This window comes from Clinocottus analis, unplaced genomic scaffold, assembly GCF_023055335.1.
Source record: "Clinocottus analis isolate CAN_PGR_092001 unplaced genomic scaffold, fCliAna1.0.p SCAF_17, whole genome shotgun sequence".
Lineage (NCBI taxonomy): Eukaryota > Metazoa > Chordata > Actinopteri > Perciformes > Cottidae > Clinocottus > Clinocottus analis.
Genome location: NW_027175898.1, coordinates 5,140,903 through 5,156,787, shown reverse-complemented (window position 1 = coordinate 5,156,787; position 15,885 = coordinate 5,140,903). Strand labels below are relative to the sequence as shown.

Below are 15,885 nucleotides of genomic sequence, written 5' to 3'. Positions count from 1 at the left end.
AAGATTGGAGGAGCTATTTTTATGAACAGAGCCATGCTAGTTTTTAAAGTGTTTCAAATCCCCGCAGGAAGGAGGGAATTGGTTGGAGGAGGAGGACAAGAAAGGGGGGTGGAGAGGTTGGTTTTCTGATAGGTGGAAAAGTGTGCACGCGTGTGAACAAGTGCACGGTTCAGTTCAAATGAAAACGCACACATGAACAGACAGTTGCTCACACAGGGAAATGAGAAGAGTGGATGCTGACCCAAGTCTAATATTTACTCAGGCATATGAGTCTGTAGTGTGTGTGTGTGTGTGTGTGTGTGTGTGTGTGTGTGTGTGTGTGTGTGTGTGTGTGCGCGTGTGTGTGTGCGCGTGTGTACTCGAGGGGATTTCCGTTTTAAGTGGGTCAAAGTGAGGTTAGCCTCATACTACTGTTTACACTTACGTTCTTACATCATCACTGTCAACTGCAACATGGACAGAGCGGGTGAGAGGGATATAAACAGAAACTGGGAGGAGGGGGGGCAGGTGCTGTCAGAGAAATACAGAAGGTGAGATCCAAAAGACATAGAGGAGTAGAAGAAAGAGGGAAAAAGAGAGAGAAAACAACGAGGAAATGCGAGCGCGGGAGAACATCAGAAGCAAATGAAGGAGTGCTGCGAGTGCATCCTTTCATTTGAGTTTTTTCCAGTCCATTGTCTCAAAATCCCATTTCCCAGCTAATTTAGAAGCTTCTAAAATACACTCCACTCCATACCTTAAGCCTTAGGCCACAGCTAATCCTGTCTTCTCCCTCACACACACACACACACGCACACACGCACACACACACACAAACACACACACACACACACACACGTACAGAGACACGCTCATTCATCCTCCGTGCTTTTCAAAAGACTTCTTCTTGGCATAGTAGAAACGAATGAAGGATATTGAAGGCAAGCGTTTGAAGAACATGAGGGAATGCAGGAATCAAACTGTGAGTTAAATGCTATTAGACAGCTGTGTGGAGAGGCAGTGTAATATTAGATTTGATTGAATAGATGACTGCTGAATGTGGTGTAATATATAGAGCCGGAGAGGCTTTATGCTGACGCAAATCAATATTGCAGCACCACGTTAATCGCAGACGCTCAGGAACGGGAGTCGGCCGGTGAGCGAGAAGCGTTCGGAAAGCAGAACCGCGTCGACGTCGTGCGCTGACGATTGTCCGGAACGTGAGACGTGTAAAGTAGTCCAACCGGTTTGTAATGTAATCTTTTGCAGTGATACAGGGTGAAGCCAGACTTTGTTAAGGAGAAGAAGAAGAGATCAAAGGTCATGCGTGCTATAAAACAATACCTCCTCCAGCTATCGTTCTACTCCTCGTAAAAGGAGACTCGAGGCAACAATGCTGCACCAAACAGTAATTCCCCGACGTGACACGCAACCAATATGACACTCGCTTTCTCTTTTGGTGCACAGCTAATTTAAAAATGTTGTACTGAGCCTTTTTGGTTGGTTGCCCTGCACACTTTCTACCTCTATATCCAAGCAGGGAGCAAGGTGAAACGTCGCCTCGCTTTGCTTGTATGAGTTTGATTGCCTCGGAAAACAAGCAAGGAAACTGTCATGACAGCGAGCGAGCACATTTGATGCCATCACTTGACACAACAGAAAGCAGCAGGAGGGAGCCACAATTCACAGCCACGTTAAGCAGATTTTGGTTGACATCTGTCTCGATCTCCTTTTTTTTAAACATTTTTTAAGATGTGGGTTCAAACTATACCTCAGCATTATTTTTTGAAAATAACGTACTTGCTTTTTAATCCTTTTTTCCCCGCCCTTGTCTGCTCTGAGCTGTATTGCTTTTATAAACTTTGTGTGCAAATGTCAGTGTTTTTGTCACACACGAGTTCTCGCTTTATCGTGGGGGTCAACTGAATTTCTCGACGTCTTGTACTCACATCCTCTGTTCTTCTCTTTGTCGGATGTACTTTTCTTACTTTTTGTCCTTATTACAGTTATTTTCATTTTCCCTCAGCACTTTCTCCTCTTAGTCTTAAACGCTCCCTCACTCTGCATCACCCCATCTTCCTCCCTATCTTCTTCTTCCTCTCTGTCAATCCGCTCTACTTATTAATCTCTTGCTTTCTCCACACCTCTCACATCTCTCGCACTCCTTCCCATCTTCCTTTTTCTATTCATCACTCTCCTTCCTTCCTTCCTTCCTATCTCACCTCCGTTTCTCCATCTCCATCCCTTCCTCCATCCCCCATCCCTCCCTCCAAGTCTCCAGCCGTTCTCCTCATGACTACCAAATGAATTAGTCACCCCCCTTTTTCCCCTGCACCTTGGCAGATGCACATCTCCACCAAATCTGACGCTAATGCCATTAATATTCATTAAAAATTAAGCTTAATTGCGTGTCTTTAGGAGAGAGGCCCATAACCCTACTCCCCCCTAAACACACCGCCTAACCATACGCACATGCATGCACACACACACACACACACACACACACACACACACACACACACACACACACACACACACACACACACAATCACACACACACACACAAACATGAAACTCATTGCTTTTGACCACCACCCTCTGCCACATCACCCTAAGGCCTTCAAGTCTCTGATGTCCCACCCACTGAGATATACTGGGTCAGGCACTGGGAAAAGACAAGGTCAAGTGATGGGAGGGTCAGACTGAGAGAAGAAGTGAGGACGTGTTTCCTGCTGTGACTGAAAGTCTCCATTTCTGTCTTTGTGTGTAGGCTCTGCTCACCAGCACTAATTACTGTTGAAGGCAGCTGCTAAAAAAACGACAAACCTTAAAGTAGAAACAGTTACAGACATGTTAAAAAAGCTGCTATGCATCAAGGAGAGGCGGTGGTGGCGGCGGCGGTGGTGATGGTGGTGGTGGTGCTTGGGGGGAAGAGGGGGCGCAGATCCATATTCAACACCCCGCGCTCACACACGCGTTGGTTCAGACTTGCAGATACGCACACATGCTCACACCAATCAGACTGACTGAACCATAATTAAGGCAACAATCAGCAGTGAGAGCGAGCTACATCGTGTTCGGAAAAATGTGACAAATCAACATTGGGTTATGATGTGCTTGTCTTTCATGTTTTCTTGACACTTACATTTTTTGATCCATTTCAGAGTATTTGGAAAACATTGCAGCTACATTCTGATTATGTCAGATACGCTGTAAATATATTATAGGGCAGACCTACTTTCGTCTTCTGCAACTGCCTTTTAACAGCGTGTTGGTTACCCGCCATGTAAATCATGGCCCTTTATTGCAGGGTACGGTCTATTATTATCATCACGGGAAAGGTGACCATTAGCATGGAAAACAGCTGCTGTATGTGCATATGTGTATGCGAGGAAGCCTGTGTGTGTATGCCCAGATATTCGTGACCTATGTCAGTGTATGTGTGTGTGTGTGTGTGTGTGTGTGTGTGTGTGTATGTGTGTGTCCAGCCTATCTTAATAGGTCCATTTGTAGCAGGACCTGTTCTAGTGCTGTGTCCTTCAGATTGGATTCTATCTCAGCAATCCCCCTGACCTTTAGCACAAAGAGACTACAAGAAAGGACCAGAGCTCCGACACAGGACACACACACACACACTCTCACACAGCCGGTACACACACCCACACACACAATCAGCCACGCGCAAGCATTCACTCTTGCCTATATAAACAGAAATACACACAAAATGCATGCAGACACAGGAAGAAATGCACATGCAGAGACAAACACACTGGTATGTGAGGCAGGCCATCCCTCCGGGATGATGTCAGATGTAGCTGACTGTGTTAGCTGCAGATGCCGTTGCCAGGGCTTTCATTCTCATTCCTCTACACAGGCTAATCAAATAAGAGCCGGTCTTTGTATCATCTTAACTTCACAGACTCTTCGCAAGTCCCCATCGCCACCACCCCCATCCGCCCATTCGCTTCAATTGCTTTGGCTCACAGTTAAAAAGGACATCCACCCAAACTGGTGGACACCCACATGACTTTTGCTAAAGCGCGGCGGAACAATAGCGGTGTGTTGGGGAGCTCGACTTTGACATTTTTTTGTGTGTGTGTGTGTTTTCTCTTTCTCTCTCTGTCTGTGAAGTCGGTATCCAGGAACAAATGTAGCGGAATTTCCTAACAAATGGCAGCTAAATTAGGCCCCTAGGGTGCAGTGCCGCTAACTACCGGCCTCCTTTTTTTCTGAGCCATTATGATTGTCCTAACCGTTCCAAAAACACCTCTCCCGTTCTCGTTCATTTGCATTTGAATTGCAGCTCGGCTGTACAAAAACAAACATAAATCAAAAAAGGGAAGAAAAAAAAAAACAGTGGCGGATTCTAGTCGAGCAATTAGCGAGTGTCAGTCAACGTGAAGGTAAAAAACACACTAAATTAAAAACATTGTCTCAAACACACACACTAAACCAAGCTGACATATACAGCATATATCTTTTTTTTCCTTTTTTATCATTTAGTTTTTGCCTGAAAACTCATCAAGCTTAAGTGCTCGTCAGCGGCAGCCAATCAGAGTGCGGCAGGCTCAGGGTTGCCGTGGCGATACACGGGGACATTTAGAGGACTCCGATAAACTCTGCCATTTAAAAGGTTATGACAATTAACGCGGCTCTCCGCAAATTACCACTGCCAGACCTTTACCCATGGACGTCTCTCTCCCTCTTATCACCCCGCACCCAGGCTCTCTCTCTCTCTCTCTCTCTCTCTCTCTCTCTTTCTCTCTCTCTCTCTCTCTCTCTCTCTATCTCTCTCTCTATCTCTCTCGCCCTCCTCCTCTCTCTCACCATTAGCCCTCCATTTCTGCAGCCTGTCCTCCTTCCCTCCATCCCTCGCTCCCTCCCTCTTTCTGTCCACCCCCTTACAGCCAGCAGCACTTTTATTATCCTGTTAATTAACAGAGTTCTTCACTTAATATTCAAATGGTGACCAATTAATGACATTGAACTTTGGGTGCCAAGCCCCCTCTACAGACACACACACACCTTCCCCTCCACTCTCACCTCATCCTATTCACTCTCACTTCACACACTCACCTTCCTGTACCTCTCATTTCCTCCGTCTTGTCCTCACTACTTCCCGTCCATCCCTCCACCACGTCGCCAAAGTGAGCTCCCATTTCCGTCTGTGTGTGTGTGTGTGTGTGTGTGTGTGTGTGTGTGTGTGTGTGTGTGTGTGTGTGTGTGTGTGTGTGTGTGTGCACTGGGGGGCAGTCGTGGTGATTGAGGCAGCAGAGCAAGTATACAGCAAAGGGGTAATAATGGCCAGGGTGCAGGCCACAGAAAGGCTCTACGGCCTTTTAATTAACCTGGTGTGATTAAAAGCGTGGCGGGCGGAGAGGAGGGCCAGCTGCTTCAGCCGGTCAGGGTGGAGGTGTGACAGACAGGAAATAGGAAATAACAGACTGGAAGTATTTTAAAGTTAAAGAAGGTGATGTGCCAGTATGTGAGCAACTAGGGTTTCTTGAAAGAAATGTTGTTTGTTTCACATTTATAGTCTTACACAAGGTCCATTAAGGAGCCTTGGATCTTTAAAGTTAACATTGACAAGACTATTTAAATTGCTCATTGAAACATACATTTGAATACTTACTTTTAATTCCATAATCATTTGAAAGATTTAATCTGCAAAGGAAAAGTATGTGCTATGATCAAAAGCTGTGGAAGTGCCACTAAAATGGAGCTTGTCGTGAGATGTATTTCCTTTATGAGAAACATGTGATGTACAAACGTGCAGACTGCTTATAATATACACAATATACAATGTAGCATACTGTGCTCAGCTTTCAGAGCAAAAGCTGCAGCAACTGTCTCTTCAAAATAAAAGGGAAATTATATTAAAAGGCCTTTACACATCAAGGACATGGAAAAAAAAAAAAAAGCTGCGTGAATATACGACAGCTGCAACACATAAAATATTTTTTATAATAGATTTGCACAGGCAGAAGACCAACTATCGTGATCCTATTGACACAGAGCAGCGCTTGGCAGTCTCTCTGATGTACATTGTTGTACAGCCTCAGCTACCGTATGCTATCTGACAGAGTTTCCTTTTAGTGAAATACTGTTTTATTTTAAGTAAAGTTGCTTTCATTGTCAACGGTAAAAACAGAAGGAGATGATCTTGCATGCTTTGTCTTTGTCAAAGATGAAAGGATAAATAAAGTTTTCCATCTTTTGCCACATAATATTCTGCATAAAAGTACTCTTGATAAATATGACAAAATATATTGATGTACGTATTAGTTACACAAAACCATGCCCCTGGGTGTGTGGAGTCCTTAAGAGCAGTTCACCCCTTCAGTACACAGCACATGGTGGACATGTGACGCTGTGCTCGTGAGCATCACTAATCTAAACCAATGACCAGCGTCCTTCCACGGAGCGCCCTGTAAAGAGAGCTTGTCTCCTCCAATCAGCTGAGGGCTGCTCCATGCCACAGCGCGGCTCCCCAGAGCCTCGTCTTAGACAGGAAGAGGAAATAGTTAAGGCCAATAGAGGAAACGACCGGTGGGATCAGTTTCACAGAGGAGAGTGGATAGCAGGGTTTTACTACGGGGAGTAAATATCACAGGGAATGACTTCCTTCTTCAAAGACCAGCAGTCAAATCACGACGAATCTACTATTCACCAAACACCACTCAGTGGCATATTTACCACACACTTTATTTTATACAACAAGGCAAGGCCGTATTCTGTGCCATGTATTTACTCATAAATCTAACACACTGCTTCTTGGTGAAAAATGAAATAGTGAGTACTCCATGGAATAACGGATCAAAGCAAGAACCATGTTCTCACAACATTATGAGTCTGGCAGCTGGCCAACGTTGCATTTCACCTCCTTTCTGTCTACCCTGTCACACTCTAGTGTATACTACCCAATAAAGCAAACATGCCACAAATAATAATCTCCAAATTCTTGAAATTACAACTCTCTCATTTCCGTTTTTACGAGGCTGAAAGTAACGAGATATCATGCACTTCATCTGTTATGTGTCAAGTGCAATATGGCCGGGAAGCGTAAGAAAGGGCACCTATTTCCTCCTTTTAAGCGCTTTGTCTCCCGCTGTAATTATAGCCAACAATCAGACCAAACACATTAGGGTCATGATATTTATAGTGTCTGTTAAAATATACTTCCAGAAAAGGGGCGCCTTTTATATGGCTTTTAAATGCTTCTTTCACAAAGCAGAAATAATTGTCTACTTGCAATTTTAACAGTGGTTCGCCTTGATTCAACGGCATCTGGTGGAAAGTGACATTTTAGTAAACAAACCAAGTAGTGTATGAGGTCAAAAAGCCTTCTCAATCAATTAAGTATATGTCACAGTGTTTCTGAGAACTCACAATCATTAAAATATCTGGTGTTCTCAAACACAAACAGACCCACTTTTTTTCCTTTTTAAAACACTTCTTCCCTGATGCGATAGATATTCCTTTTTTTTTTTGTATTTTTCGGTATATTAGCCTTGATGTCTTAGAAATGTCTTTTAGCCTGCTCTTCTCCTCGCAATCAGACGGGGGTCACAGCGGTGCAATAGACTCAAAGAAAGATGGCATTTTCCCTTTGATTTGTAACAAAACCAGCTAATAGCGGTTGGTTGGAGAACACACTCTGTGTCAAAGGCAGCTGGAATGGTTCCATCAGCTGGAGGATGTCCTCTGGCTGGGGTTAATGGGAGTGGAGTGGGGGGAAAGGAACTGCGGAAAGCGCCGGAAGAACAAAATAAAGAACTTTTCAGCTTGGATTTCTCAGAGTAATGCGGGGTCAAAAAACAGGGGTCAAAAACCACAATGACATCCTAATCTGCCGTGCGCTTGCTTTGGTGTGTATGTGTGTGCGCGTAATCTGTTCCATGCGGCTCACATCATGTCTCATTTCAGCCCAGAATCACAGACAAAGGTCACCGCTTGACCTTTTCACAGCTCAGAATTGTTGCAGCACACTCGGCTGATTAGTGTACACGCAGACACAAGCAGGCAAAAAAAATGATACAAAGACACACACACACACACACACACACACACACACACACACACACACACACACACACACTTTCTCAATCACTCACTCAGAAACATTAAAATAATATACATCGCTGAGTTAAGAGCAAACCAAAGACTACGACAATTCATTACAAATTGGCCAAACATGTTTACTCTTGGATCCAAAACCAACGACAGGGACCTGGTTTCTTTGTTATTTAAATGTGTTCTGGTATTTTCTGGTTTTCTTTCCCTCTCTAATTCCTCTCTCACTCAATCGATGGACAATTAACTTTGTCTTAATGCCACTGCACAGGCTTGTTTTTGTTATGTGTAAAATGCCATTTTTAATGATCAATATTGTTTATATTCAGTAATTACTTGAAAATAAACTGAACCAAAGTGAGTGCTTAGACCTGGATATTGCCTTTATTTCACAATAGGGAATTGGTTTATCTGCGTGCAAAGCACACAGATGCATCTCAGAGAATCTCGCCTATTACCAACTATTCATTTACATTTCCACATACTCTGTTTCTACCCTGTTTCAGCTGGATTGGACTGCTAGTTGGAAAGATGGCCCTTTGACTGTTCATGTGCCGTCATAGCTGGGTTTCTTGTTAAAGCTCATTTCTTATACCAAGCTGAAATGTAAAAATGTTATGTGGATGGTAAAGTACGGGAGCCGGGAGCTTATTAGTCGAGAAAGACTGGATTCAGTTGGTCTCCAGTCTGATTGTGGTGTCTGTACGTCGCCTGCTGTGCAGCTGGGACATAAAATGCTATACAGCTCGAACACATAGGAAGGATTTCCTGATTAAAGGTAAAGACAGCGGGATGCAATGTTGAAGGTATTGTGGCTTTTATGCAGCGTTAACAACCATGTGTGCTGATTGAAACATTTCCCCTCAAAGTAGCATTCATGCTTAACAATGAAAAACAAAGGGAACCCAGCTCTGTGGTCACCACAGCAGTTGGCATGGCAACCAATAGGGGACCTATCAGCACAGGTGAAAGGAGGCTTTGGCCAATCAGAGCGCTCGGGAAGAGCTACCTGGTGTGTAAATGTCAGAGAGGGTCAATTGCCGCCACATCATCAGCGATGATGAAAACACACCATTACTGTCACAAAATGTCAACGTGGCCATGGATCTCAGCCTTCTAGTTAGAATGAATAATGTTTGTTCAGTGGGCTGCACGGCCCTGTGTGTGAGCATGTTAAGTGAGGAAACAAGAATAAGTGCTTTTTCCAGTGTGAACAAAAGGCATGCTGGCTGAAATGTTCACTCAGTATGAAAATTACTATGCTAAGACTAACGATTTCCTTTTTTGACAACCTGCTTTTGTGCTCACAAAGGCTTTTTGCTAGGCTATTTGTCTTGGTGTGCTCAATAGTCAAGTCTGCCTAAAAGAAGGTTTAACTACATCTCAGTAAATCACAGTATAACTACCTAGACAGATTTGACTACACCACTGCCAAATGGCATCAACTGGTGCAGATGCTAAATAAGTCTATTCATATTTGTGAGCTACTAATGGCTCAACACGGTGTCTAGTAAAATAAAAAAAAAAGGATGCTTATGAAAATAAATGGTGCTGTCCGTGCTGCCCTTCTTTAAAGGAATGGGCCTTTAAATTCTAGAGAAAAGAAATACTTGCAGAGGAAATGGTTGTGCATAGCACATTTTCTTTGACCTTCCTGATCCGTGCTGCGTCTCATGTATTCTACACAGTTCTGTCCTGTAGGAATGAGCTGTCAATGTGGAAAGCTCAAAACTGCTCGCTCCTGTTTTGTGATCATTCTGATCTGTCGTAGGAGAGATACAAAGCAATCAGCCGTGTGTGTTAAAGCAGGAATCACTCTACTCCAGGTTAAAGTCCTGCCTATTTTTTTACTTGAAGTTAAATAAGTATTAGACATTAATGTATCAACAATTCAACCATCAATTATTGGTACTTATTTTCCATTGATGCATCATTTTAGTGTTGTAGCTGGCCTAAGTGCTATATCTATCTAATTTATATACATCTTGGGTATTTCAATCACAATTGTCTTGATTTTTTTACAAAAACTAGCCAAAGATTGGATCTGGACTAATATGGCCACTATTGACGAATCAAAACATGCCTTTATTAACCCGCATGCTGGCCTTGCAGGATGGTTTGAGGAATCCCTACATCCCTCATCTGTCTTTCTCTGTTCTGCCGGGTCCTATCCTCTCCTTTCCCAGCCTGTTCTGTCTGAGCCTTCCTTTCCTGTCCAGTTCTGTTGTAATCTCCCCCGTCTAGTATTGTTCTGTCTCCCGCTCAGTTTTGTTCTGCTCTGTTCGGATCCAGGGCAGGGCTGTTAGCCAGAGGCTGATAGATCCCTCTGGCAGCCGAGTGGATGGGAAACACATGGCCAGCCTTCACTCAACTCAAAAACAACTGCTTGAACCCAGGCTTCCCGATGGAAAACTTCTACAGAACATCATGCTGAAACTTGGCAGGACAAGTCTCCATCCAAATCTGTGGAACAGGCCTTTTGTTGTACTGAGGATTGGGTTTGCACAGGCGGGTTTATGTGCATAGAAATGTACAATGTGTTTATACACTATGACTGGCCAATCTGTGAACGAGTATTGCATTCAAAAGTCCTTTTTTCTGAAAAGTGTGTGTGTGTGTGTGTGTGTGTGTGTGTGTGTGTGTGTGTGTGTGTGTGTGTGTGTGTGTGTGTGTGTGTGTAGGTGTGTGTGTGTGTGTGTGTGTGTGTGTGTGTGTGTGTGTGTGTGTGTGTGTGTGTGTATGAAAATACATAGAACCTGACTGAGTGAGATTTACCTAAAGTAACTGCCATGAATAATGTGAGGGAATATTGTGACTAAGACACCAGGCATGTTGGACCATCAGCTCACCACATTATTGCTTACACACACACACACACACACGCACACACACACACACACACAAACACACACACACACACACACACACACACACACACACACACACACACACACACACACACACACACACACACACACACACACACACACTCAGGTTTATTCCTGAAGATGATCTCTCCAATCTCAGCACCCCTAAAATATTAAAATATAACCGATGGAAAAAGATTTGGATAAAATCCCTTTCCTGCTGATATTTCAAATTGTATTATTGATGATCTGATTGTCGACATCTGCGCATCTATGTGTAACTGATATATCTATTCTTATTTATTTATGAAGTTATGGTTATCGTTCCCATTTCTGCTCGCGGCATGTAAAGGGGACTTTTGGCTTGGTTACAGCTGTCTTGGGCAATTTTCTTTCCACACAGGAAATGGCACAGTGGGCGGCTGGGTCTCAGTGTGATGAGTTTATGTCTGTTTGTGTGTGTGTGCGCGCTTGTACCTGTTGTGGCGGGGGTCGAGGCTGCAGGTAAGGGCTCTGGGTCTGGCCTGGAGGGGTCTGCTGAGGGGGGCTGAAGTACGGAGGGGTTCCCTGCTGCCCCGCCTGCTGCTGCTGCTGCTGCTGCTGCTGCTGCTGCTGCTGCTGCTGGCTGTAGCCCCCCATCCCCTGCTGGCCATATGGCGCCACCTGCTGAAACGACCAATCACACAACGGTTAGAGGGCAGACGTTGAGGTTAAGACTGAGCTTGAAGCAAAACTTTCACTTCACATTCAAAGTAATCCAGAGACATTGTCAGGTGCAATCTGACCAAACTTCCTCTTGGAATGATATGAAAACAAAAACATCCCATGTGGGCTTACACAAACTGGCCTCCATCCATTTTCCAATTCATCTGATTGTTCCTTCAGCAAACGCTTTTAATTTAGTGCAGATCAGGCTGACACCTGGCTCCCAGCAGTCCCCTGCCTAATGAACTCTCACTGCAGAAACCTCTAACTTTATGTCCTCTGCCTTGCCAAATGCATCCTCCTCTCTACATTATCTCTGTCTCGGTCAGCTCACAGATGGGATGAGGTGTGTTGGATATTACTGCTGGCTCGTCCCTGGCCGTAACCCTAATGAGGGACACATGGATGAGCCGGGGCATTCCAGAGCAGTGCAGTTAAAAAGCGAACTCGTGAGGGCGAAGCCATGCCAAGTGCCGATGCTGCATTACACGGTGGTTATGGGAGAGAATGTGAACAGGGAGTGCATGTAACAAGCTGGCACCAATACAGTCTAAATCCCTCCTTGTCGTTTGTTATGACTACAGACAGCACCAGGTGCTCCTCGCTCCTCTAAGGATTTCCTGTGGAGACTGGGGTTTTCTCATTCACGCAGACACGCACGCACGCGCACACACACACACACACACACACACACTCACCCCCCCACACACACATACACACACACACACACACACACACACACACAAGCCAAGTGCAGACTATTAAACAACATTTATGACCACCGGCGAAGCAGTTTGACAGCACTTTTCATGTCATATTTTTCCCCCATCATGTCGTGTTGCTTTTTTATTTCATGACGACTAAAAGTGCCGCCACAGACTCATTAAACAAGCACATAGGCTGTAATTTGGGGCGTGTACAAAGCGAGTCAACCTCCGGCCCTTGCCCCGAGTCCTAAACTTGGAAGTGTCCCTTTAAATCTTCCTTGGCAGGCTGGGCTGGAGTGATTTATATCTCAAATGATGGTATTACACGGGACTCCGACGTGATGGAACTTCTACACTGTCAGATCAAAAGTAGAGAGCACACATCCAGCGTTGTAGTTTTACAGTGAATGTTATGAGTGAGAAAAACCCAGTCATAAAAGCCCTGTTGAAACTGGTGGCTGGTGTAAAATACAGTGAAATCTGATCCGGCTGCAGAGGGCAAGTGGAGATTAATATGTTTGAAATAGTTTTGAAGAGTAACTTCCTTTGAGTGGGTGTTAAAAAAGAAATCTTCTCTCTATGCTGGCAGAAGCTTTTTGACTCTCTGAATAGAGATGATTGGACAATGTAGAATATTTTTCACTTCAATGGAAATTTGATTAGAAAGGACAAGTCTGTGAGTGTGAGTGTGTGAGTGTGTGTGTGTGTGTGCTCAGAGTGTGAGTGTGTCATTAGGCCGATGAGACAGACAGACAGGGTGAGATCGGTCTAGCTGGCAGAGAGGTTAATAGCATGGCCCTGCTCATGCCAACAGCACCACTGGATTCATTACTGTCAGCCGGGGCAACACACACACACACACACACACACACACTTACAGACACACTCTCATACCAATGTGCTCAAATGAATGCACGTGAATTCAAGTCGTCTGCATATTATGTCGGGATTTGTTAAAGTGAGAAAGACAAACAAAAGCTCCCTCTCTCCCACAGACACCCGCGTCATTAGATGTGGATCAAAGCCACTCTGACAAATCAGAAGCAACTCTATCCTGTGATCAGTGATTACGGGCGGGTGTAACACAGTGGGCCTCAACTGGAACACAACTGTTCTGGGATTGGCCAGGATTAGGTCGCCATGGAGATCGAGACCAGACAACCGTGGGTGGGTTTCTGTCTCAGTCGAATACAATGACAAGCAGACACACTGATCTGGGCAGACAGTGACAGAGAGACAGAGGCACAGACAGATAGACGTAGGCAGAGAGGGAGACAAATCACACGCAACGGGGTCAACGGAGATGCGTCTTTAGGTTTTGTGCCTTCCCTTCGCGCTATAAATAACCTTGTTCGAGAGCATGAAAAGCTAATGAATAAATAATAAACTACACTAGTTTCTGTTGTTTTTAAAATTGCCAGTTTCAGTTGCGGAGTGTAAAAATACACCTGGGACACAGATAGCAAGCTAAGTTACGTCTGCTGTCTCTGTTCGCTTTATATCAGGGTAAAGTGTCCCACGACTGACTCTGATAATAAATGTGTGAAGCTTACTGCATGATGTCATGTTATGTGATTTGTATTTTCTGGATTTTTGAATTGGTAAAATTTAAGAGCTGTTGCTACAATCTGGGTCCGGAGCTTTGTAACTTGACAATCAGGCCTGTCAGGATGACAATGTATTGTCCCCAAAATGATCACGATAGTATCGTGCTTTTAAGATTAATTTATACCACTGATATAAAAATAATATAACAGCATAATAATGCAAGCATGAACTTATATAAAAGAGCAATGAACTTCTAATACCTGATAATTTCCATACGTCAGAATTGGAGTAGGAATAAAGAGAGAAAATATATCAAATGAATAAAACATTAATTAACCAAACCAAAACCATTAATTAAAAGGCATCTGGTAAGAAAAAAGTCTCATAATGGGTAAATGCTGGCAAAAATATTGATGCCATTTTGTATGTAAACAAACACGCATGTAAACACAACGGTCAATATCGCATTCAGCAATAATGATCAAGGTCATGCCATATATCATATAATAGATCAATAATGTAATAATTGTGACGTGCCCAATTACAACAGACCTAAATAACTCTTATATACACTTGTCTTATGATTGGGTCTTCCCATACATGGCCTGTTTTATACCGAAACGCTGCAGATCCCGTGTTCAAACACTGTGAACGGTTCAGACTTTTCTCCTCATTGTTGACATAAAGCTCCTTCTAGCTGCCTGTAGCTCCTTTTTATAGAAGAACCTTTACAGGGGACCTTTAAAGAATGTCCATTTCCAGTGTATTCAAGAACAGATACTGACAGATATGCAAGCAGGTAGACAGGCAATCAGGTGAGCAAGCAGAAGAAACAGACATAAAGACAAACAAAAAACGAGGCAGAAATATCACCAGTCAGTCAGTCAAATAGGAACAGAGACAGCAGGCAGACTGGAGGTCTAACAAGTAGCAACCTGTCACCGTGGCTTTGGGAAGGAAGAAAGAGTCATTCAAATGCAGCTTCTGTTTGATCGCTGGGGGCGACTGTATGAATGTACTGTACCTACTGAGTACACACCAGCTCACTGGAAACTGATTCTCTTTGAATGAAAATATGCTTCGTGATAAACAGACTTGCTGTGCCGTTGCTTATACCAATAAAAAATAACCGCTGGAAGTAGAAAATAAGACAATTCTCAGCCTTTTCCTTCAACTCAGGTGTGTGGAAGCAGACAAAATAACTGTGATTTATCCGGAGTGCCTTGGCAGGCACACAGTGTCAAATAAATGTCTGTAATGAAATGACAACAGATGTGAAGTGCTGTAGGGAGAAATGACGCAGAATAGACGTCCTGCGAAGCAAATAATTCACCATAAACTGCAGAAACAGTGTGATGAAAACAAAAGCCTTGGCGGCATATTAAGATACAAAGACACAAACACTGAGAAGAACTCAATCAAAAATCTATCAAAACAAGAGTCATGTGCAAAGGCAGACAATATTTTCCTGCTCTGCAGATGAAGGGGATTAAGTAGCCATGCTAACCCTCATCCATGGCAGTGGTATGTGTGTGTGTGTGTGTGTGTGTGCGTGTGTGTGTGCGTGTGTGTGTGCGTGCACATGTGTGTGCCTTAAATCATCCGTTTAAAAACCTTGCACGGAACAAGGCACTGCTTGTAATTCAATTGGGCCAATGAGCAATAGACAGGAATTTTCATAATTCTGTCGAAGTGGCGTTACGGCTGGCTGGAAACCGGGACCACAGGTCGCCCGTTTTGAGTGACAGATGGACTCAGCCAACCAGAGAGCGAAGCAGAGCCACCACCGCGACCGCTGAACACACACACACACACACATGCATGCACGCACACGCACGCACAGACAGGCGCACACAGGCAGCACAGCAGCATTAGCACGCTATCATGCTAGTAGGCCACTACAAGTGCCAGCTTTAAATACAAAAAAAAGAAAGAGAGAGGGGTTACACGCAATAAAGAGTCAGACGAGCTGACAAAGAGTAAAACAGACAAGAGAAGCAACATGA

General features: G+C 44.0%; 1 protein-coding gene across 1 annotated transcript in view; it reads right to left on the bottom strand.

Moving 5' to 3' along the window:
• The window catches only part of arid1b (AT-rich interactive domain 1B), a 160,880-nt gene that overhangs the window by 106,446 nt on the left and 38,549 nt on the right, over window positions 1-15,885 (bottom strand). Inside the window, exon 3 of the mRNA XM_068580025.1 lies at window positions 11,397-11,585. Within this exon, the coding sequence (XP_068436126.1) occupies window positions 11,397-11,585 (189 nt within the window). The remainder of the gene's footprint in view (window positions 1-11,396; window positions 11,586-15,885) is intronic.